This window comes from Oncorhynchus clarkii, chromosome 18, assembly GCF_045791955.1.
Source record: "Oncorhynchus clarkii lewisi isolate Uvic-CL-2024 chromosome 18, UVic_Ocla_1.0, whole genome shotgun sequence".
Lineage (NCBI taxonomy): Eukaryota > Metazoa > Chordata > Actinopteri > Salmoniformes > Salmonidae > Oncorhynchus > Oncorhynchus clarkii.
In genome coordinates, this window is record NC_092164.1 from 56,618,483 (window position 1) to 56,642,859 (window position 24,377).

At 47.3% G+C, this 24,377-nt stretch overlaps 1 protein-coding gene across 1 annotated transcript in view; it reads left to right on the top strand.

The window, feature by feature from the left end:
• Positions 1 to 1,524: 1,524 nt before the first annotated feature.
• The window catches only part of LOC139373743 (voltage-gated delayed rectifier potassium channel KCNH8-like), a 94,208-nt gene continuing 71,355 nt past the window's right edge, over positions 1,525 to 24,377 (top strand). Inside the window, exons 1-2 of the mRNA XM_071114668.1 lie at positions 1,525 to 1,600; positions 22,867 to 23,106. Of these exons, the coding sequence (XP_070970769.1) occupies positions 1,525 to 1,600; positions 22,867 to 23,106 (316 nt within the window). The remainder of the gene's footprint in view (positions 1,601 to 22,866; positions 23,107 to 24,377) is intronic.

The following is a 24,377-nucleotide window of genomic DNA, read 5'->3' on the forward strand; positions in this document are numbered from 1 at the left end:
CAGAGGGAGCCAGTCTCTCCACTACTACTACTACTACCACACGCACGCACACACACACACACACACACACACACACACACACCCACACACACACACACACACACACACACACACACACACACACACACACACACATACACACACACACACACACAAACCCACACACACGCACACACACACGCACAGGCACAGGCACATACACACAGGAACACACACGCACAGCCATAGTCTAAATCTGCCACTCCACAGGCGAGGGCCCCTACGATTTCAGAGAGCTTTTTATTAATTTGTCAATGAGTGTGTGTGTGTGTGTGTGTGTGTGTGTGTGTGTGTGTGTGTGTGTGTGTGTGTGTGTGTGTGTGTGTGTGTGTGTGTGTGTGTTGTTCGTGTCAAGCATGTGTTTCCATGAAAAATCACAAAGGGGCGCCATTGGGTTACTAAATGCCCAACGTTGCCATTCTTCAACTGCTATGTATCCGTTGCACCATTAGGGGGTGGCAGAGTCTCGTTCTAGACGATGGGGGAGGAGGGAGACAGAGAGGCGAGAGAGAGAGAGAGAGAGTCGGATGACAGACACTAATAACAAAATAGTCTGGTACTCGACTATCTATTACATGTGTTTGCTCAATGTGTAGCTTACTGTTCTCCCTTTTTCCTGACGCTCCGTTGTCTCAGTTAGGCCCTATGTCAGAGTCAGCTGATTGGAACAAAAGACTACACTGTTATTGTACACCTGTGCATGTATGGTATGGTTTGTGTTCCCCTACTCTTGTCAGTAAGGCGTGTGACCTCATAGGCCTACTCGACTTGCCCTAACCTGCAGGCTTAGGCTATTATTATACTTCTTATTTATCTCTTAAACGTATAGTCTATAATTCTAAGGAGTATAGATATTTCAATCGAGAACCGGCATTCTTAATGTATTTGGGATACATTTTATAGACCACTGTTATGTTCAAGCTGTAGGCTACTTTCTTTTATTCAAAGTTGAACGTTATTTATTACTTTTCTGACGAGAACGAACATACTGCATTAAAAGTAGCCTAGAGAAAAATAAGAGATAGAAATAGTACGTTTCCTAGTTGGCTGCAACATATTCACCCTTCTAGACAGTTTAAATAATTTGCTTGAACACATAGTGTTGTAGTCTGTTTGATTGATCGCCTCTGTCATTGCACAGTGAGAAATGATGATCATTGAAACCATTGACATAATAATGAAACTGCTGACAGAAAGCTCGTTCCCGCGTCTGGCTTTCTCGCGGGCGTCGCGGAGTAGCTGTTACCTGAATTGCACCTGCAGGCGTCACATTCACTTGTCACACACATACCCACATTCACACACGGTTCCAGTGAGCGCGCATCTCTCTCACACACACTCTCCACTCGATAGAAATCCGATTCCACGGATGTATCGCGGACGACTCCGGTGAATCGTTGTTAACGTGCGCGCCTCACACATATTAGGTCGGCTCACCCTTCTCTTCCGTGACTTTGATGGGGACTTGGACAACAGAGAGGGAAAATGCCTGTGATGAAAGGATTACTTGCGCCACAGAACACGTTTCTGGACACCATAGCCACACGGTTTGACGGCACGCGTAAGTTTGTTCTCTTTCTCTTTGATGCTTAATGGGACCTTAACCTATATCCTGTTAGGCTATTCGTTCAGTCCCAACCCGTTTGTTGCACTTGCTTTCTAAGATTTAGATTTATGGATATTGCTAAATCAATTGGTAGGAATACGGCTTTTAGTCATAATTTGTATATTTCTTCCAAAACAAGTTCATTTAGGTAGGATATATTTTGAAAAGTTATTTTTCTCTTCAAATGGAATAGCCTATGTTTGGTTGCTCATGGTGCCCAGGGCTATTTGCTATATCTGTGGTCTATGCTATAGCCTAGTTAAAATACTTGTTCAATTTGTTGGCATTTGTTGGCACAGCGCTAACCTATTGGTCGACTCGCTCTGCAAAGTTCAGCACCACGGACAGCGAATCACCCTCACTAGAATTTCCCCATTTCTACATTTTGTATTTCACCTTTATTTAACCAGGTAAGCTAGTTGAGAACAAATTCTCATTTACAACTGCGACCTGGCCAAGATAAAGCAAAGTATTGCGACACAAACAACAACACAGAGTTACGCATGGAATTAACAGTTTCTGACGGGCACCCACTCAAGTGCTCCTAAACAACAATAATTTAAGGTTACATTTCTAAACCTAGAGAATAGTTTACTTTGTAAGCAAGTTAACAAATATCCTTGTTCCAATATGACACATTTTACCAACAGTCATTAATCCTTACACAAAAACAGTTGTGATAGTGATATATTCAGACAAACACATGAAGTAAAATGAACATTTCTTATTTCCGCTCTCTGACTGCCAAGTCCCGCGGTGAAGCTCTGACAGTAGCAGTCGCATCTATCCAAATGAATTAATTGGTCGGCGGCACCTACAGGAGGTGGGCTCGCTTCCCCAGGCAGAGGCACACGCATGGCTCTTTAGAACGGCCGCTTTCTCTCTTTCTCTCGAAAAGCAACTCATTTGCAGTCACGGACCAGGGTGTTGATATAACCAACCTTTGTCTCTGAGAAGTCTGTTCGTTTAGAGTGCAGTTTAATGTTGCTTTTTCTACTGCATTAACTCTACAATTAGGCTGGGCAAGAAGTCGCCTGGTCCCAGATATGTTTCTGCTCTTGCCATCTCCTTATGGAATTGTCATACCATGTCATATTCGGACAAGGAGATGGCGCTCACTTTGGGTAGCCTAGACTAACAGGGTTAGGCCTATACTGCTGGCGTATTTATTATTATTTAGTGTGTCTCAGCATTGCTCATTTCAAGTCACCCTAATAATAACACTCAATCTTAACTGATTTACAATCTTCTTCGGTGATGCCTCCCACTTTGTCTTATTGTAATCGGTCAAAACCAGACAGGCTTATATAGGAAGCTTGCCACGGTATGTCTCCTTTTCCTGGAAGGAACCAGCTGTTTTTCATTGCTCTACTTCTGCTGTGTGAGTTGATAAATTACTCTAACTCTTATGGCGTTACCGCGGACTACAATCGTCCATACCACTTTATTCCAGACTTCATAAACAACTGGCCGGACGATTGAGTGTCACACCATGCTGCAGATATGGAGGGTAGGATAGATTTGAAGCTGTTTCGGAGGGACAGCAGGTAGCTACGTCCATGTCCCAAACGTCACCCTGTTCCTTTATTATACTGCACTATAAAGGGAATAGGGTGCCATTTGGGACGCACACAATCCCACATCTTAATGGTCCCGCTATGGAATTGAGGCTTAATAACCAATACAGTACTGCAGTGAGCTTCACTACAGCACCCCAATGAATACACCAATGTCCTTGAGCGGCAGCATCCAGGAACCTGGTAGTAACAGGGGTTCGAACTGAACAGGGGAAAAATGGAAGTAGTGGAGCCTGACCAGACAAATTGGGTCTGGTGGCTGGTGCCCTGGTCTGACCAGAGATGTGGGCCCAGATGAACAGGAAGAGGAAAGAACTGTCAACTGGCTGACATGGTTTGGATTGGCAACCATATAGAGGTCTTCATTGAAAATAATGGACTCAACCTTGTAACGATATGCGACAGGACAGGTGTCCCCTACAGGTTCTACTAAGTGTCCTCAGACTGTATGTAAACTGGTTTACACCTGGGGCTGCAGAAGATACTTGGTAAACATTGTTGTTTTCATGTCAAGACTTCCAGTTGACTCTAATAGTTCAAACTTCAGTTTGTTGATTTTGAGACAAAACCTGCCAACTGAGGATCTGACTCAGGATCTGAAATGACCACACGTGCGTGTGTGTGCATGTGTGTGTGTGTGTGTGTGAGCACACAAAATTGGAACCGGGGGACATTGAAAAGGCCATCTCATGAATAGAGCCCTCTCCATGGGTGCTAGTGCACGTCTAGCTGGTACATCATAAGAAAATATCAACGATCATGTGACATCATGATCATCATCCAGTGAAGTTTTGGGATATGTTATGTCATTTCAGTTACAAGTCATTTCTCACTTTTGCAATGTGGAATACACTGACTCACATTCAGACCTAGCTTAAACATGGGAGACACTGTACAATAGGACTACACACTGTGTACAATAGGACTACACACTGTGTACAATAGGCCTACACACTGTGTACAATAGGCCTACACACTGTGTACAATAGGCCTACACACTGTGTACAATAGGCCTACACACTGTGTACAATAGTGTCACGCCCTGACCATAGAGAGCTTTTTATGTCTCTATTTTGGTTTGGTCAGGGTGTGATTTGGGTGGGCATTTTATGTCCTTTTTCTATGTTTTGTATTTCTTTGTTTTGGCCGGGTGTGGTTCTCAATCAGGGACAGCTGTCTATCGTTGTCTCTGATTGGGAACCAAACTTAGGTAGCTTTTTCCCACATGTGTTTTGTGGGTAGTTATTTTCTGTTTAGTCTCTGTTACCTGACAGAACTGTTCGCTTTTCGTTTTGTTACTTTTGTGTGTACTTTTTTGTGTTTGTGTGGGTGTGTGTGTGTGTGTCTTTACGTGTGTGTTTTATGAGAAGAGAGCAGGCACGCCCCATCCATTGATTAACTTTTCTTTAAAGAAACTCTCTAATTGAGCCGTTGGAAGATTCGCCGGAGGATTAGAGGAGGACAGTAAATGAGTGTTTAAAGCTGGCGCAGGTCTGGCACAGGTCTGGCTCAGGTCTGGCTCAGGTCTGGCTCAGGTCTGGCACAGGTCTGGCACAGGTCTGGCTCAGGTCTGGCACAGGTCTGGCTCAGGTCTGGCACAGGTCTGGCTCAGGTCTGGCACAGGTCTGGCTCAGGTCTGGCACAGGTCTGGCTCAGGTCTGGCTCAGGTCTGGCACACGTCTGGCTCAGGTCTGGCACAGGTCTGGCTCAGGTCTGGCACAGGTCTGGCTCAGGTCTGGCACAGGTCTGGCTCAGGTCTGGCTCAGGTCTGGCACACGTCTGGCTCAGGTCTGGCACAGGTCTGGCTCAGGTCTGGCTCAGGTCTGGCACAGTTCTGGCCTAGGTCTGGCACAGGTCTGGCTCAGTTCTTGCTCAGGTCTGGCTCAGTTCTGGCTCATGCTTTGCGAGAAGAACGATTCCCTAATAATCCTGTTTACATGGACACATCTGAAATCAGGCTACCTGGTGGGACTTTTGATAAAGCCATAAAATCGTCAATCAAACTAAATGTTCTACCACAGTGACCGTGTTGTTTTTGCGAAGTCTATTTTGATTGTGTGTTCTGACAGTTTGTATAAGAAAACTATTTATAAAATGCATACTGTCAGTTTTTCCAAGCTCACTTCACTCATAAAAGGGAGGCTTGCGCTAACGGTGCTGGCACATGTGCAGATCAAAGACACCGCTGGAACGCCGACTGTTTCAAATGAAATGTCGTAATAATTAGAAAGATTGATCAGAATACCACGTGTTCTAATCGGCGTATTCTTACTTCGATGTTGACCTTGTTTTGACCTTGACCGTGTTTACATGACTAATGCCGTACACATCCTGCTGCCATAATCAGTTTAATATCGAATTATTAGTGTGCATGTAAACATACTCATAGAGATCACAGTGGTTCACCTCTCTGTGAAGTGGAACGGTACTGTGTGATCTTATGACTGCATCCCAAATGAAACCCTATTCCCTTTATAGTGCTCTACTTTTGACCAGAGCTGTATGGTCCCTGGTCAAAAGTAGTGCATTATATAGTGAATAGGGTACCATTTGAGATGCAACCTATGTCTCTAAGTATTGACCTCTGACCTCATGATGACTTTCTGAGGTAATTATGAAGTTTGAAAACTTTAAAACAATCTTCTCAGTGGTATCCTTCAAGTGGAGGCTGGTGGGAGGAGGTATAGGAGGACGGGCTCATTGTAATGGCTGGAATGGAGTAAATGTAGCAGAGTCAAACATATGGTTTCCATGTTTGATGTGTTCAATACCGTTCCATATACTCCATTCCAGCCATTCAGCCCGTCCAGCCCGTCCTCCTATAGTGCCTACCACCAGCCTCCTCTGTATTCTTCCCACTTTAATGTGATTAGTTTGACCCAAGTCACACGTTGAAACACTATGAATGAACATTACGTTGTTATTACACACTTCTTACACTTTTATTGCTTTATGTATATGAAAGACACCTAGGATGGTGACGACACAAGTGACACAAGTCAGTGCAATGGCAGTAAGAAACGACATGGCTAAAAGAAGGCTGTCAAGGAGACACCCTCAGGAGACACTGTCAGTACCCAGCCATTGGCCTCATTCTAAGGTTACAATAGAGTATGGCAACTGAACATTTAAATGGGGAGTCTCTTCTGTTTGTTCAAGGAACTTCAGGAAGTTCCATAGAAATGTGGCTTCTTCCTAGAGCTCTGGAGTCCTGTCGGTCGCCGTGGACATTCCGCTTCGGTAACGAGCCTAATTAGTGCAATTCGGAATCCTAATCATCACCTCTAATGGAGTGTTGAAAATTATCATCAAATGGGGTTTCACTAACGCAAGTCTGGGCCGAGACCCACTCAGCCATTTTTAGACTTTATTAATTGTTCACGAGGGGAATAGAGAGAAGGAGAGAGAGCTGGAGAAGGGGATAATGAGAAAGACAGATAGGGGGGGAAGGAGATAATTAGAAAGAGAGAGAAGGGGGGAAGACAGGGAAAGAAAATGGATTCAAAATAGGGGGAATGGATTCGATAGGTAGTGAGAGTGAGGAGAGAGGGAGGTTCTGAGGAGGCAGAGAGGAAGTCAGATAGTCATAGAGACGGGAGAGAGGGAGGTTCTGAGGAGGCAGAGAGGAAGTCAGATAGTCATAGAGACGGGAGAGAGGGAGGTTCTGATGAGGCAGAGAGGAAGTCAGATAGTCATAGAGACGGGAGAGAGGGAGGTTCTGATGAGGCAGAGAGGAAGTCAGATAGTCATAGAGACGGGAGAGAGGGAGGTTCTGAGGAGGCAGAGAGGAAGTCAGATAGTCATAGAGACGGGAGAGAGGGAGGTTCTGAGGAGGCAGAGAGGAAGTCAGATAGTCATAGAGACGGGAGAGAGGGAGGTTCTGAGGAGGCAGAGAGGAAGTCAGATAGTCATAGAGACGGGAGAGAGGGAGGTTCTGAGGAGGCAGAGAGGAAGTCAGATAGTCATAGAGACGGGAGAGAGGGAGGTTCTGATGAGGCAGAGAGGAAGTCAGATAGTCATAGAGACGGGAGAGAGGGAGGTTCTGAGGAGGCAGAGAGGAAGTCAGATAGTCATAGAGACGGGAGAGAGGGAGGTTCTGATGAGGCAGAGAGGAAGTCAGATAGTCATAGAGACGGGAGAGAGGGAGGTTCTGATGAGGCAGAGAGGAAGTCAGATAGTCATAGAGACGGGAGAGAGGGAGGTTCTGATGAGGCAGAGAGGAAGTCAGATAGTCATAGAGACGGGAGAGAGGGAGGTTCTGATGAGGCAGAGAGGAAGTCAGATAGTCATAGAGACGGGAGAGAGGGAGGTTCTGATGAGGCAGAGAGGAAGTCAGATAGTCATAGAGACGGGAGAGAGGGAGGTTCTGATGAGGCAGAGAGGAAGTCAGATAGTCATAGAGACGGGAGAGAGGGAGGTTCTGATGAGGCAGAGAGGAAGTCAGATAGTCATAGAGACGGGAGAGAGGGAGGTTCTGATGAGGCAGAGAGGAAGTCAGATAGTCATAGAGACGGGAGAGAGGGAGGTTCTGATGAGGCAGAGAGGAAGTCAGATAGTCATAGAGACGGGAGAGAGGGAGGTTCTGATGAGGCAGAGAGGAAGTCAGATAGTCATAGAGACGGGAGAGAGGGAGGCTCTGATGAGGCAGAGAGGAAGTCAGATAGTCATAGAGACGGGAGAGAGGGAGGTTCTGATGAGGCAGAGAGGAAGTCAGATAGTCATAGAGACGGGAGAGAGGGAGGTTCTGATGAGGCAGAGAGGAAGTCAGATAGTCATAGAGACGGGAGAGAGGGAGGTTCTGATGAGGCAGAGAGGAAGTCAGATAGTCATAGAGATGGGAGAGAGGGGAATCCAGAGAGAGAAAGAGTGAGAGAAACAGAGAGAGATAGGCAACTTCCTTACAAATGACAGGAATTGATCAAATGTAATGTTTCTAGTGATATGAGCCAGTGGGATTTGGTGATAGAGTGGAAAGCTACAGTATGATTAAAGCTGAGGTGTTGTCTAATGATTTGCACTCTTCAGTTACTCAGCATGAGAGGATTCTAGTTGAAAGAGCTGTGTGTGTATGTGTGCATATTTTTGATTGTGTTATCGTATCTCCCTCAAGATAGATGTTGTACTGTGATAATGGATTAGTGGAGAGAGGATTGTGTTATCGTATCTCCCTCAAGATAGATGTTGTACTGTGATAATGGATTAGTGGAGAGAGGATTGTGTTATCGCATCTCCCTCAAGATAGATGTTGTACTGTGATAATGGATTAGTGGAGAGATTATTGTGTTATCGTATCTCCCTCAAGATAGATGTTGTACTGTGATAATGGATTAGTGGAGAGGATTGTGTTATCGCCTCTCCCTCAAGATAGATTTTGTACTGTGATAATGGATTAGTGGAGAGAGGATTGTGTTATCGCATCTCCCTCAAGATAGATTTTGTACTGTGATAATGGATTAGTGGAGAGAAGATTGTGTTATCGCATCTCCCTCAAGATAGATTTTGTACTGTGATAATGGATTAGTGGAGAGATGATTGTGTTATCGTATCTCCCTCAAGATAGATGTTGTACTGTGATGATGGATTAGTGGAGAGATGATTGTGTTATCGTATCTCCCTCAAGATAGATGTTGTACTGTGATAATGGATTAGTGGAGAGGATTGTGTTATCGCCTCTCCCTCAAGATAGATTTTGTACCTCCCTCAAAATAGATTTTGTACTGTGATGATGGATTAGTGGAGAGAGGATTGTGTTATCGCATCTCCCTCAAGATAGATTTTGTACTGTGATGATGGATTAGTGGAGAGATGATTGTGTTATCGTATCTCCCTCAAGATAGATGTTGTACTGTGATGATGGATTAGTGGAGAGAGGATTGTGTTATCGCATCACCCTCAAGATAGATTTTGTACTGTGATAATGGATTAGTGGAGAGAGGATTGTGTTATCGCATCTCCCTCAAGATAGATTTTGTACTGTGATAATGGATTAGTGGAGAGAGGATTGTGTTATCGCATCTCCCTCAAGATATATTTTGTACTGTGATAATGGATTCGTTGAGAGAGGATTGTGTTATCGCATCTCCCTCAAGATAGATTTTGTACTGTGATAATGGATTAGTGGAGAGAGGATTGTGTTATCGCATCTCCCTCAAGATAGATGTTGTACTGTGATAATGGATTAGTGGAGAGAGGATTGTGTTATCGCATCTCCCTCAAGATAGATTTTGTACTGTGATAATGGATTAGTGGAGAGAGGATTGTGTTATCACATCTCCCTCAAGATAGATTTTGTACTGTGATAATGGATTAGTGGAGAGAGGATTGTGTTATCGTATCTCCCTCAAGATAGATGTTGTACTGTGATAATGGATTAATGAAGATGACTGTGTTATCGTATCTCCCTCAAGATAGATGTTGTACTGTGATAATGGATTAGTGGAGATGATTGTGTTATCGCATCTCCCTCAAGATAGATTTTGTACTGTGATAATGGATTAGTGGAGAGAGGATTGTGTTATCGCATCTCCCTCAAGATAGATGTTGTACTGTGATAATGGATTAGTGGAGAGAGGATTGTGTTATCGCATCTCCCTCAAGATAGATTTTGTACTGTGATAATGGATTAGTGGAGAGAGGATTGTGTTATCGCATCTCCCTCAAGATAGATGTTGTACTGTGATAATGGATTAGTGGAGAGAGGATTGTGTTATCGCATCTCCCTCAAGATAGATTTTGTACTGTGATAATGGATTAGTGGAGAGAGGATTGTGTTATCGTATCTCCCTCAAGATAGATGTTGTACTGTGATAATGGATTCATGAAGAGAGGATTGAAATCATCATGCATAGGGATGATCACCTGATCAGCTGGAAATGAGTAAGCTACCCTCCAGAATGTCTGTACTAACATTGATTACCCTGATTAGCTTTGATTATCATTAATATTGATTACCCTGGTTCACTTTGTGTGACTGTAATAGAATCAACTGTTGTTTCTGTTTGACTGTAGCCTTGGTTACCTTGGTGTGACTGTGAGCTTGGTTACTTTGGTTCGACTGTAGCCTTGGTTAACTGCTGTGACTGTAACCGAGGTTACTTTGGTTTGACTGTAGCCTTGGTTAACTGCTGTGACTGTAACCGAGGTTACTTTGGTTTGACTGTAGCCTTGGTTAACTGCTGTGACTGTGAGCTTGGTTACTTTGGTTTGACTGTAGCCTTGGTTAACTGGTGTGACTGTGAGCTTGGTTACTTTGGTTTGACTGTAGCCTTGGTTACCTTGGTGTGACTGTGAGCTTGGTTACTTTGGTTTGACTGTAGCCTTGGTTACCTTGGTGTGACTGTGAGCTTGGTTACTTTGGTTTGACTGTAGCCTTGGTTAACTGGTGTGACTGTGAGCTTGGTTACTTTGGTTTGACTGTAGCCTTGGCTAACTGGTGTGACTGTGAGCTTGGTTACTTTGGTTTGACTGTAGCCTTGGTTACCTTGGTGTGACTGTGAGCTTGCTTACTTTGGTTTGACTGTAGCCTTGGTTAACTGGTGTGACTGTGAGCTTGGTTACTTTGGTTTGACTGTAGCCTTGGTTAACTGCTGTGACTGTGAGCTTGGTTACTTTGGTTTGACTGCAGCCTTGGTTAACTGGTGTGACTGTAACCAAGGTTACTTTGTTTGACCTCGCCTAACACCGCTAGTGTGCTCTGTCTTTTGCTCAGATAGATGAATGTGATGGAAGCCTCCAGAACATCTTCTCCTCCTCTCCTCTATTTCCACTCCCTCAGTTTAGACCTCTCTCTCCTTTCCCTCCCTCTCTCCTCTTGTCCATCCATTCATCTCTCCCTACAGCTCTCTTTGTCCTTCTGTCTCTCACTGTCATTCTCTCCTTCTCTCCATTTCGCTATCTATCCCTCTCTACCCCAGACTCGTTCACCTCACAAATCACAAGCATTCTGTAAATAGCTGAGGTATTTGGTGTTCAGGATGGGATAGGGGTGTCAAGGAGGGGTGTGTGTGTGTGTATGTATCTGAGTTTCTGTGTGTGTGTTATAAAACTAAAATCTGGGGCAGAGTGGAGTAGAATGTGGTTGAGAACCCCCCCATCTTGTTCAGAAGAGTATTGGGAGCGAGGTACTGTATACCTGATGCTGTGCTTTGTAACTCAGATTCCCTTGTCCTGACCCACCTAGCAGTGAGCTGAGGAATGACTTTGGACCTGGGATATGACATGTGTGTTTGTGACTGTGTGTGTGACTGTGTGTGTGTGTGTGACTGTGTGTGTGTGTGTGACTGTGTGTGTGTGTGTCTGTACGGGGGATCTCCTTTTAGCACAAGGCAGACTGCTTGTTTCTATTTTTCTCTCTAGGAGAACATGTCCCTGAGCTCGGGTATAGGATCAATTTAACCTGACCTCTTTCCTAAGCGTGTTTTCTTGACAAATTGGACAAAATCATTGCATATTGCTATGCAAAATGTCAGAATTGCTGTAGCTAAATCAAGCATTTTTGCCTGCAAATATCACACCAAATGTCACGAACGGTGTTGTAAGAATCGGACCAAAATGCAGCGTGGTTTGGTTTCATCATCATCATTATTACGTGAACCGGCAAAAAACAATAAAGAACAAAACGAGCATGAAGCTATGCAGTGCTAAACGCAACTATACACAAACAAGATCCCACAACCAACAGGTGGGAAAGGCTGCCTAAGTATGATCCCCAATCAGAGACAACGATAGACAGCTGCCTCTGATTGGGAACCATACCAGGCCAACCTAGAAATAAAGAAACTCGAATGCCCACCCTAGTCACACCCCGACCTAACCCAAAATAGAGAATACAGGATCTCTAAGGTCAGGGCGTGACACCAAATCGCTGGGAAATCCTGCAGGGATCAGAATAAGGTGCTGTTTGAGACGCAAAATGGGTGGAGGTGATGAGGGGGTGTGGCCGCAAGCATTCAGTTGGGGATTCCTCTGTCCTCTCTTCTCTCTTCTCCTTCTAATCTATCCATCTCCACTTGGACATCTTAGACCTTCCTCTCCTTTTCCACCCTTGTTTTCATCTTTTTCGATACCTCTTTTATTTCTCTGTCAGCGTTTTAGTTCTTCTTCCCCTTCATCCTTAATTAACTTTCTCATTCTATCTCATTCTCTATTCCTCTTTTAAATCTCTTCTCTCAACTTTCCATATCCCCTTCCTCCCTCTTTTGGTCCTTCTTCTACATACTGTATTTCCTCTCCTTACCTTACTCTCCGTCTTTTTCCCTCAATTCTGTCTCTGTTCCTCCCTTCGTCTCGCGCTCTCTCTCTCTCTCTCTCTCTCCCTCCCTCTTTCCTTCCCTGTGGGGACTCTCACTCAGCTGTCAGATAGAGTGTGATGATCTATTGGCTGTTACACTTGAGCAATTAGGCAAAGAGATCCAGAACACAGACAGAGAGAGAGAGAGAGAGAGAGAGAGAGGTTAAGAGAGAAAGAGAGAGTCAGACACAGAGAGGGAGAGGAGGAAGAGAGACCGAGAACGTGGAACGGAGGATGGGAAGAGAGAGAAAGGGGGAGAGAGAGAGCGAGAGAGCGAGGGGGTGAGGGAGAGCGAGAGGGAGAGGATGAGAAGGTGAGGGGTGGACGGTACAAAGACATATGGAATTTTGGGATTGACAGGTAAGGAGAAGATAGGAAAGGTGGAAAGCAGGGAGAAGAAGATGGTGGAGAGGAGGGAGGAAAACATGGTGAAGAGGAGGGAGGAGAAGATGGTGAAGAGGAGGGAGGAGAACATGGTGAAGAGGAGGGAGGAGAACATGGTGAAGAGGAGGGAGGAGAACATGGTGAAGGGGAGGGAGGAGAACATGGAGGAGGAGGGAGGAAAACATGGTGAAGAGGAGGGAGGAGAAGATGGAGGAGGAGGGAGAAAACATGGTGAAGAGGAGGGAGGAGAAGATGGTGAAGAGGAGGGAGGAGAACATGGTGAAGGGGAGGGAGGAGAACATGGAGGAGGAGGGAGGAAAACATGGTGAAGAGGAGGGAGGAGAAGATGGAGGAGGAGGGAGGAAAACATGGTGAAGAGGAGGGAGGAGAAGATGATGGTGAAGAGGAGGGAGGAGAACATGGTGAAGAGGAGGGAGGAGAAGATGGTGAAGAGGAGGGAGGAGAAGATGGTGAAGAGGAGGGAGGAGAACATGGAGGAGGAGGGGAGGAGGGAGGAAAACATGGTGAAGAGGAGGGAGTAAAACATGGTGAAGAGGAGGGAGGAGAAGATGGTGAAGAGGAGGGAGGAGAAAATGGAGAAGGAGGGAGGAGAACATGGTGAAGGGGAGGGAGGAAAACATGGTGAAGAGGAGGGAGGAGAACATGGAGGAGGAGGGAGGAGAACATGGAGGAGGAGGGAGGAAAACATGGTGAATGGGAGGGAGGAGAATATGGTGAAGAGAAGGGAGGAGAGGATGGTGAAGAGGAGGAGGGAGGAGAAGATGGTGAAGAGGAGTAGGGAGGAGAAGGAGGGAGGAGAATATGGTGAAGCGGAGGGAGGAGAAGATGGTGAAGAGGAGGAGGGAGGAGAACATGGAGAAGAAGGGAGGAGAATATGGTGAAGAGGAGGGAGGAGAAGATGGTGAAGAGGAGGAGGGAGGAGAACATGGAGAAGGAGGGAGGAGAATATGGTGAAGAGGAGGGAGGAGAATATGGTGAAGAGGAGGGAGGAAAACATGGCGAAGAGGAGGGAGGAAAAGATGGTGAAGAGGAGGGAGGAAAACATGGTGAGGAGGAGGGAGGAGAACATGGTGAAGACGAGGGAGGAGAACATGGAGGAGGAGGGAGGAGAACATGGAGGAGGATTGAGGAGAATATGGTGAAGAGAAGGGAGGAGAAGATGGTGAAGAGGAGGAGGGAGGAGAAGATGGTGAAGAGGAAGAGGGAGGAGAAGGAGGGAGGAGAATATGGTGAAGCGGCGGGAGGAGAAGATGGTGAAGAGGAGGAGGGAGGAGAACATGGAGAAGAAGGGAGGATAATATGGTGAAGAGGAGGGAGGGGAAGATGGTGAAGAGGAGGAGGGAGGAGAACATGGATAAGGAGGGTAGAGAATATGGTGAAGAGGAGGGAGGAGAATATGGTGAAGAGGAGGGAGGAAAACATGGCGAAGAGGAGGGAGGAAAAGATGGTGAAGAGGAGGGAGGAAAACATGGTGAGGAGGAGGGAGGAGAACATGGTGAAGAGGAGGGAGGAGAACATGGTGAAGAGGAGGGAGGAGAACATGGAGGAGGAGGGAGGAGAACATGGAGGAGGAGGGAGGAAAACATGGTGAAGAGGAGGGAGGAGAATATGGTGAAAATGAGGGAGGAGAAGATGGTGAAGAGGAGGAGGGAGGAGAAGATGGTGAAGAGGAGGGAGGAGAATATGGTGAAGAGGAGGGAGAAGAACATGGTGAAGAGGAGGAAGGAGAACAAGGAGGAGGAGGGAGGAGAAGATGGTGAAGAGGATGGAGGAGAACATGGTGAAGTGGAGGAAGGAGAACAAGGAGGAGGAGGGAGGAGAAGATGGTGAAAAGGAGGGAGGAGAGGATGGTGAAGGGGAGGGAGGAGAAGATGGTGAAGAGGAGGTAGGAGAGGATGGTGAAGAGGAGGGAGGAGAAGATGGTGAAGAGGGGGGAGGAGAACATGATGAAGAAGAGGGAGGAGAAGATGGTGAAGAGGAGGGAGGAGAACATGGTGAAGAGGAGGGAGGAGAATATGGTGAAGAGGAGGGAGGAAAACATGGTGAAGAGGAGGGAGGATAACATGGTGAAGGGGAGGGAGGAAAACATGGTGAAGAGGAGGGAGGAGAATATGGTGAAGAGGAGGGAGGAAAACATGGTGAAGAGGAGGGAGGAGAAGATGGTGAAGGGGAGGGAGGAGAACATGGTGAAGAGGAGGGAGGAGAACATGGTGAAGAGGAGGGAGGAAAACATGGTGAAGAGGAGAGAGGGGAAGATGGTGAAGAGGAGGGAGGAGAACATGGTGAAGAGGAGGGAGGAGAACATGGAGGAGGAGGGAGGAGAACATGGAGGAGGAGGGAGGAAAACATGGTGAAGAGGAGGGAGGAGAATATGGTGAAGATGAGGGAGGAGAAGATGGTGAAGAGGAGGAGGGAGGAGAATATGGTGAAGAGGAGGGAGGAGAATATGGTGAAGAGGAGGGAGGAGAACATGGTGAAGAGGAGGAAGGAGAACAAGGAGGAGGAGGGAGGAGAAGATGGTGAAGAGGAGGGAGGAGAACATGGTGAAGTGGAGGAAGGAGAACAAGGAGGAGGAGGGAGGAGAAGATGGTGAAAAGGAGGGAGGAGAGGATGGTGAAGGGGAGGGAGGAGAAGATGGTGAAGAGGAGGTAGGAGAGGAGGGAGGAGAAGATGGTGAAGAGGGGGGAGGAGAATATGGTGAAGAGGAGGGAGGAAAACATGGTGAAGAGGAGGGAGGAGAAGATGGTGAAGGGGAGGGAGGAGAACATGGTGAAGAGGAGGGAGGAGAACATGGTGAAGAGGAGGGAGGAGAACATGGTGAAGAGGAGGGAGGAGAAGATGGTGAAGAGGAGGGAGGAGAACATGGTGAAGAGGAGGGAGGAGAACATGGAGGAGGAGGGAGGAGGAGGGAGGAAAACATGGTGAAGAGGAGGGAGGAGAATATGGTGAAGAGGAGGGAGGAGAAGATGGTGAAGAGGAGGAGGGAGGAGAAGATGGTGAAGAGGAGGAGGGAGGAGAAGGAGGGAGGAGAGTATGGTGAAGGAGGGAGGAGAATATGGTGAAGAGGAGGGAGGAGAAGATTGTGAAGAGGAGGACGGAGGAGAACATGGAGAAGGAGGGAGGAGAACATGGAGAAGGAGGGAGGAGAAGATGGTGAATTGAGAAGGGGATGGAAGAAGAGAATCGAAGGACAGGTGGAGATAGTGGACTTGAGAGGGATGAAGGATGTACAGGGCTTGAGGTAAGGTAAGGGTGGAGAGAGTACAGAGAGAAAGTAGGGCCTAATGATGGAGATATGGATGAAAGGGCAAGTGTGACAGAAGTTGGAGGGAATAAGAGGGATGGAGAGAGAGAAGAAGAGGGAGAGATGGAGGGATTCTGGGGGTTGTGAGAGGAGGAAGAGTAATTAGACAGTGAGATCCAGAACAGTAGGAGGGAGGCGGAGAGCAGCTGGGAGAAGAGATGAAGAGCAAAATGGAGGGGAGAGGAGTGATGGAGGGAGGAGGTAGAGGGGTACCAACACACACACAGCCTAAAGGAGGGGGAGAGGGGGAGAGATATAGGGGGATGGAGAGAGGGAGGGATAGAAAGGTGTAAAATAGATTATGTGGGGGAAGTGAAAGGGGGAAACCTATGGATACAGAACAGAGGCTGTTAGAGATGGAGGGAGAGGGAAGGGAAGTGAAAGGGGGAAACCTATGGATACAGAACAGAGGCTGTTAGAGATGGAGGGAGAGGGAAGGGAAGTGAAAGGGGGAAACCTATGGATACAGAACAGAGGCTGTTAGAGATGGAGGGAGAGGGAAGGGAAGTGAAAGGGGGAAACCTATGGATACAGAACAGAGGCTATAGAGATGGAGGGAGAGGGAAGGGAAGTGAAAGGGGGAAACCTATGGATACAGAACAGAGGCTGTAGAGATGGAGGGAGAGGGAAGGGAAGTGAAAGGGGGAGACCTATGGATACAGAACAGAGGCTGTAGAGATGGAGGGAGAGGGAAGGGAAGTGAAAGGGGGAGACCTATGGATACAGAACAGAGGCTGTTAGAGATGGAGGGAGAGGGAAGGGAAGTGAAAGGGGGAAACCTATGGATACAGAACAGAGGCTGTTAGAGATGGAGGGAGAGGGAAGGGAAGTGAAAGGGGGAGACCTATGGATACAGAACAGAGGGTGTAGAGATGGAGGGAGAGGGAAGGGAAGTGAAAGGGGGAAACCTATGGATACAGAACAGAGGCTGATAGAGATGGAGGGAGAGGGAAGGGAAGTGAAAGGGGGAAACCTATGGATACAGAACAGAGGCTATAGAGATGGAGGGAGAGGGAAGGGAAGTGCGTAGAGCGACTGAATGAAGGGAAAAGATTAAAAGAGAATGAAGGAGAGGAGAGATGGATTGCTAGGAGAAGTGGAGAGGAGTGTTGATGGGGGGAGGAGGTTAGAGGAGAGATGGATTGCTAGGAGAAGTGGAGAGGAGTGTTGACGGGGGGAGGAGGTTAGAGGAGAGAGATCAGTGAGGGAATTGAATGGGTGAAAGTGTAAAGTTGGGTTGAGTGAGATTACAAGTTGCTTCTGATTATTCAAAAATGTCTGCAACCCCCACTGCCCCAAATCAGTCCCGAGCCTGGATTCAATCTGGGCCATTAGAGAGCAAGACAGATCCAGGTGGGGACACCTGTGTGTCTGTGTGTGTGGCACGAACACACACACATACGCACACACGCGTGCATGCACGCACGCACACACACACACACACACACACACACACGCACGCACGCACGCACGCACGCACGCATACACACTTCGGTAAACGTCTCTTAAGGTTAAGCATCAACCTCTCCTCCTCTCAGAGGGGGACTATTGGACAGGCAGAACGGGGGGGGGGGGGAGTTAGGAATGTGGGGTCTGTCTCTGGTTCCTCACTCAGTGTCTGGAGGGTGTGTTTGTGGGCATGTGCATGTGTTTGTGTTTGCGCGTGTATTAGTGTGTGTGTGTGCGTCTGTTTGTGTGTGAGTGTGTGTGTTCAGTACATCCTCCTTACAGCAGTCCCAAGGTGCACTGCTCCCTGGCCTGTAACGCCCGGCACATTCTGCTGATGTGTGTGAGTGTGTGTGTTCAGTACATCCTCCTTACAGCAGTCCCAAGGTGCACTGCTGCCTGGCCTGTAACGCCCGGCGCATTCTGCTGATGTGTGTGAGTGTGTGTGTTCAGTACATCCTCCTGACAGCAGTCCCAAGGTGCACTGCTCCCTGGCCTGTAACGCCCGGCGCATTCTGCTGATGTGTGTGAGTGTGTGTTCAGTACATCCTCCTGACAGCAGTCCCAAGATGCACTGCTCCCTGGCCTGTAACGCCCGGCACATTCTGCTGATGTGTGTGAGTGTGTGTTCAGTACATCCTCCTGACAGCAGTCCCAAGATGCACTGCTCCCTGGCCTGTAACGCATGGCGCATTCGGCTAATGTGTGTGAGTGTGTGTGTTCAGTACATCCTCCTGACAGCAGTCCCAAGGTGCACTGCTGCCTGGCCTGTAACGCCCGGCACATTCTGCTGATGTGTGTGAGTGTGTGTGTTCAGTACATCCTCCTGACAGCAGTCCCAAGGTGCACTGCTCCCTGGCCTGTAACACCCGGCGCATTCTGCTAATGTGTGTGAGTGTGTGTGTTCAGTACATCCTCCTGACAGCAGTCCCAAGGTGCACTGCTCCCTGGCCTGTAACACCCGGCGCATTCTGCTAATGTGTGTGAGTGTGTGTGTTCAGTACATCCTCCTGACAGCAGTCCCAAGATGCACTGCTCCCTGGCCTGTAACGCATGGCGCATTCGGCTAATGTGTGTGAGTGTGTGTGTTCAGTACATCCTCCTGACAGCAGTCCCAAGGTGCACTGCTCCCTGGCCTGTAACGCCCGGCACATTCTGCTGATGTGTGTGAGTGTGTGTGTTCAGTACATCCTCCTGACAGCAGTCCCAAGGTGCACTGCTCCCTGGCCTGTAACGCCCGGCACATTCTGCTGATGTGTGTGAGTGTGTGTGTTCAGTACATCCTCCTGACAGCAGTCCCAAGGTGCACTGCTCCCTGGCCTGTAACGCCCGGCACATTCTGCTGATGTGTGTGAGTGTGTGTTCAGTACATCCTCCTGACAGCAGTCCCAAGATGCACTGCTCCCTGGCCTGTAACGCATGGCGCATTCGGCTAATGTGTGTGAGTGTGTGTGTTCAGTACATCCTCCTGACAGCAGTCCCAAGGTGCACTGCTGCCTGGCCTGTAACGCCCGGCACATTCTGCTGATGTGTGTGAGTGTGTGTGTTCAGTACATCCTCCTGACAGCAGTCCCAAGGTGCACTGCTCCCTGGCCTGTAACGCCCGGCGCATTCTGCTGATGTGTGTGAGTGTGTGTGTTCAGTACATCCTCCTGACAGCAGTCCCAAGATGCACTGCTCCCTGGCCTGTAACGCATGGCGCATTCGGCTAATGTGTGTGAGTGTGTGTGTTCAGTACATCCTCCTGACAGCAGTCCCAAGGTGCACTGCTCCCTGGCCTGTAACGCCCGGCACATTCTGCTGATGTGTGTGAGTGTGTGTGTTCAGTACATCCTCCTGACAGCAGTCCCAAGGTGCACTGCTGCCTGGCCTGTAACGCCCGGCACATTCTGCTGATGTGTGTGAGTGTGTGTGTTCAGTACATCCTCCTGACAGCAGTCCCAAGGTGCACTGCTCCCTGGCCTGTAACGCCCGGCGCATTCTGCTGATGTGTGTGAGTGTGTGTTCAGTACATCCTCCTGACAGCAGTCCCAAGATGCACTGCTCCATGGCCTGTAACGCCCGGCACATTCTGCTGATGTGTGTGAGTGTGTGTTCAGTACATCCTCCTGACAGCAGTCCCAAGATGCACTGCTCCCTGGCCTGTAACGCATGGCGCATTCGGCTAATGTGTGTGAGTGTGTGTGTTCAGTACATCCTCCTGACAGCAGTCCCAAGGTGCACTGCTCCCTGGCCTGTAACGCCCGGCACATTCTGCTGATGTGTGTGAGTGTGTGTGTTCAGTACATCCTCCTGACAGCAGTCCCAAGGTGCACTGCTGCCTGGCCTGTAACGCCCGGCGCATTCTGCTGATGTGTGTGAGTGTGTGTGTTCAGTACATCCTCCTGACAGCAGTCCCAAGATGCACTGCTCCCTGGCCTGTAACGCCCGGCACATTCTGCTGATGTGTGTGAGTGTGTGTTCAGTACATCCTCCTGACAGCAGTCCCAAGATGCACTGCTCCCTGGCCTGTAACGTATGGCGCATTCTGTTAATGTGTGTGAGTGTGTGTGTTCAGTACATCCTCCTGACAGCAGTCCCAAGGTGCACTGCTCCCTGGCCTGTAACACCCGGCGCATTCTGCTGATGTGTGTGAGTGTGTGTGTTCAGTACATCCTCCTGACAGCAGTCCCAAGGTCCACTGCTCCCTGGCCTGTAACGCCCAGCGCATTCTGCTGATGTGTGTGAGTGTGTGTGTTCAGTACATCCTCCTGACAGCAGTCCCAAGGTGCACTGCTCCCTGGCCTGTAACGCCCGGCACATTCTGCCGATGTGTGTGAGTGTGTGTGTTCAGTACATCCTCCTTAAAGCAGTCCCAAGATGCACTGCTCCCTGGCCTGTAACGCCTGGCACATTCTGTTGATGTGTGTGAGTGTGTGTTCAGTACATCCTCCTGACAGCAGTCCCAAGGTGCACTGCTCCCTGGCCTGTAACGCCCGGCACATTCTGCTGATGTGTGTGAGTGTGTGTTCAGTACATCCTCCTGACAGCAGTCCCAAGATGCACTGCTTCCTGGCCTGTAACGCCCGGAGCATTCTGCTGATGCAAGTAAAAACATAATAAAAGGTTCTCCTCAGACTGAAGACTCCCTTCAGTAAGTCAGAGAGGGTGGAAACAGCTCTGTGTGATTAATAGAATTATTACAATGGAACCTCTTCTCATTGAGGGACATGTACAAGCATTCTGGTTCTGAAGCTTCATATTTCATGTTTCCTTTGACAAAGGTTGACACGAAACATGAAACAATTACATTTCAAATCAATGGTGGGAAAAGAGATGGTTGAGGTAGCACATTTATTTTGGATGAAACAACATGAAAACAATGTCAGTTGTAATGACTAGCTATAGTAATCCTACTGAGGCTTAGATCAATGCCTTGGGGATCATGATTCATGTAACAGATTCCCATAACACTTTAGGTCATGAGGGCATAATAGCTTAATTAATAGACCTGAAGATGAATGTTATTTTTTCTCATCCTCCTCACTCTTACCTCACCCACACACCCACTCAACTTCGGTCCTCAACGTCTGTCTGCTAGTGTCTGTTCTAACTCTCAGACCAGCGTCTGTCTGTTAGTGTCTGTTCTAACTCTCAGACCAGCATCTGTCTGCTAGTGTCTGTTCTAACTCTCAGAGCAGCATCTGTCTGCCAGTGTCTGTTCTAACTCTCAGAGCAGCATCTGTCTGTTAGTGTCTGTTCTAACTCTCAGACCAGCATCTGTCTGCTAGTGTCTGTTCTAACTCTCAGACCAGCATCTGTCTGCTAGTGTCTGTTCTAACTCTTAGACCAGCGTCTGTCTGTTAGTGTCTGTTCTAACTCTCAGACCAGCATCTGTCTGCTAGTGTCTGTTCTAACTCGCAGACCAGCATCTGTCTGCTAGTGTCTGTTCTAACTCTCAGACCAGCGTCTGTCTGTTAGTGTCTGTTCTAACTCTCAGAGCAGCATCTGTCTGCTAGTGTCTGTTCTAACTCTCAGAGCAGCATCTGTCTGCTAGTGTCTGTTCTAACTCTCAGACCAGCATCTGTCTGCTAGTGTCTGTTCTAACTCTCAGACCAGCATCTGTCTGCTAGTGTCTGTTCTAACTCTCAGAGCAGCATCTGTCTGCTAGTGTCTGTTCTAACTCTCAGACCAGCATCTGTCTGCTAGTGTCTGTTCTAACTCTCAGACCAGCATCTGTCTGCTAGTGTCTGTTCTAACTCTCAGAGCAGCATCTGTCTGCTAGTGTCTGTTCTAACTCTCAGACCAGCATCTGTCTGCTAGTGTCTGTTCTAACTCTCAGAGCAGCATCTGTCTGCTAGTGTCTGTTCTAACTCTTAGACCAGCGTCTGTCTGCTAGTGTCTGTTCTAACTCTCAGACCAGCATCTGTCTGCTAGTGTCTGTTCTAACTCTCAGACCAGCATCTGTCTGCTAGTGTCTGTTCTAACTCTTAGACCAGCGTCTGTCTGCTAGTGTCTGTTCTAACTCTTAGACCAGCGTCTGTCTGCTAGTGTCTGTTCTAACTCTTAGACCAGCGTCTGTCTGCTAGTGTCTGCTTTAGATTGGGGAAACAGGTGTGTCACTCTGTGAGCAATTTGTCACGTTAATGGCTCAATTAAGCTCCAAGCAACAAGATAAAGGCTTGCATCCCAAATGACACCCTATTCCCTATATAGTGCACTACTTAGTATAGTGCACTACTACTTTGACTAGAGTCCTATGGGTGAATAGGGTGCCATTTGGGATATAGCTGAAATCAGCAGACACCCAGGCCCCTGAGGACGGGAGTTGCACAACCCTAAACAACAATATCTGCTGTGTTAGTTTCTACTCTCATACACTATCCACAGTGACCTAGACCCCCATTCTCACCCTCATAAATATGAATTACCTTGATTCCTTGTCTTTTTTTGACAAGACAACAACTTTTCCCTGCTATCGGAGTAGCCCAAATTCACATAGTTATCGGTAAAAGTGTATTCGAAATATTCCTTGTCTTACTCTTACCAGACAACAACTTTATCCTGGCCTAACTTACATCATCAGGGTTGTATTCACTAGAAACCAAAACGAAAGAAAACTGACGTAAATGAGGAGGGACTACCTGAACGTGCCAAAACGTTTTGCTACGGTTTGCACTAATGAATGCGACCCTGTATTCTTTATCTTTGATTCCACCAGACAGCAACTTCATCCTGGCTAATGCCCAGGTGTCCAAGGCCCAAGGCTTCCCCATTGTCTACTGTTCAGATGGCTTCTGTGAGCTCACAGGCTTCTCCCGCACTGAAGTCATGCAGAAGAGCTGTGCCTGTAAGTTCCTGTATGGCCCAGAGAGCAGCGAGACCATCATCCTCAGCATCGACGAAGCCCTGGACGAACGCAAGGAGTTCAAGGAAGAGATCATGTTCTACAAGAAGACAGGTAAGGAAAGGTGTGTGTGTTGAAGTCTGCTACAGTTGGACTCCACTACTCATCTCCTTCTGCACTGATCTGAAGACTCAGGACAGGTAAAAACAAAAATATGCTCTCACTTGTTCAGTCCTTTCACATCAATATTTTAGCAGCAAAATCAATAAGTCTGAATCACTTACATACCACCATCAAGATTAGTTGCTCGGATACTTTCCAGGCAAAGGTTACTTGGACACTTATTTGACATGTGCATTAAAGGTCTAATAACATGTGGAAATCTTACAGAATGGACCTTTAAGTGATGGGCAATGGGCTATTTCTGCAGTGTTCCTATTTAGACCAGTATAGATGGATGGAGGGAGGAAGGGCCCTGTGGTCATTACTTAACACACACATGAAACTTTAATAACACTCAGATCGGGTTGCATCTCTCTCTCTCTTTCTCTCTCTGTCTGTCTGTCTCCCTCCCTCTCGCACTCTCTTTATTTCTCTCTCTCCCCTCATTACCTTCTCAGATTCTCCCCATTCTCTCGCTTACTTTCCCTCTCATTCCCTCTCTCATTCTATCTCTCATTCCCTCTAAACTGAATCATGACAGGTGGAATAGTAAATGTAGGTTTCCCTCTGTCTTTGCCTGTGAGAGGGAGTGCTGCAACTGTTCATACACAACCAGAGGCAGGGTTTTCTGTGTGTTTCATGGTGAAGATCTTTCTCTTAGGGAGAAACAGAGACAATTGTGATTGAGACATTACCAGCTGGGAGATTTACAGGAAAGGGAGAGAGATAGCAACAGAGAGAGAGAGAGAGAGAGCAATCGAGCTCAGCAGGAATCTCATTTTACATACTACATACATTACATGCTATTCATATTTCATACAGTTCATTACATACTATTCATACTACATACAGTACATTACATACTATTCATACTACATACAGTACATTACATACTATTCATATTACATACAGTACATTACATACTATTCATACTACATACAGTACATTACATTACATACTCTTCATACTACATACAGTACATTATAAACTAGAGGTCGACCGATTAATCGTAATGGCCGATTAATTAGGGCCGATTTCAAGTTTTCATAACAATCGGAAATCGGTATTTTTGGACACAGATTTTTTTTTTCACCTTTATTTAATCTTTATTTAACTAGGCAAGTCAGTTAGGAACACATTCATATTTTCAATGACGGCCTAGGAACAGTGGGTTAACTGCCTCGTTCAGGGGCAGAACAACAGATTCTCACCTTGTCAGCTCG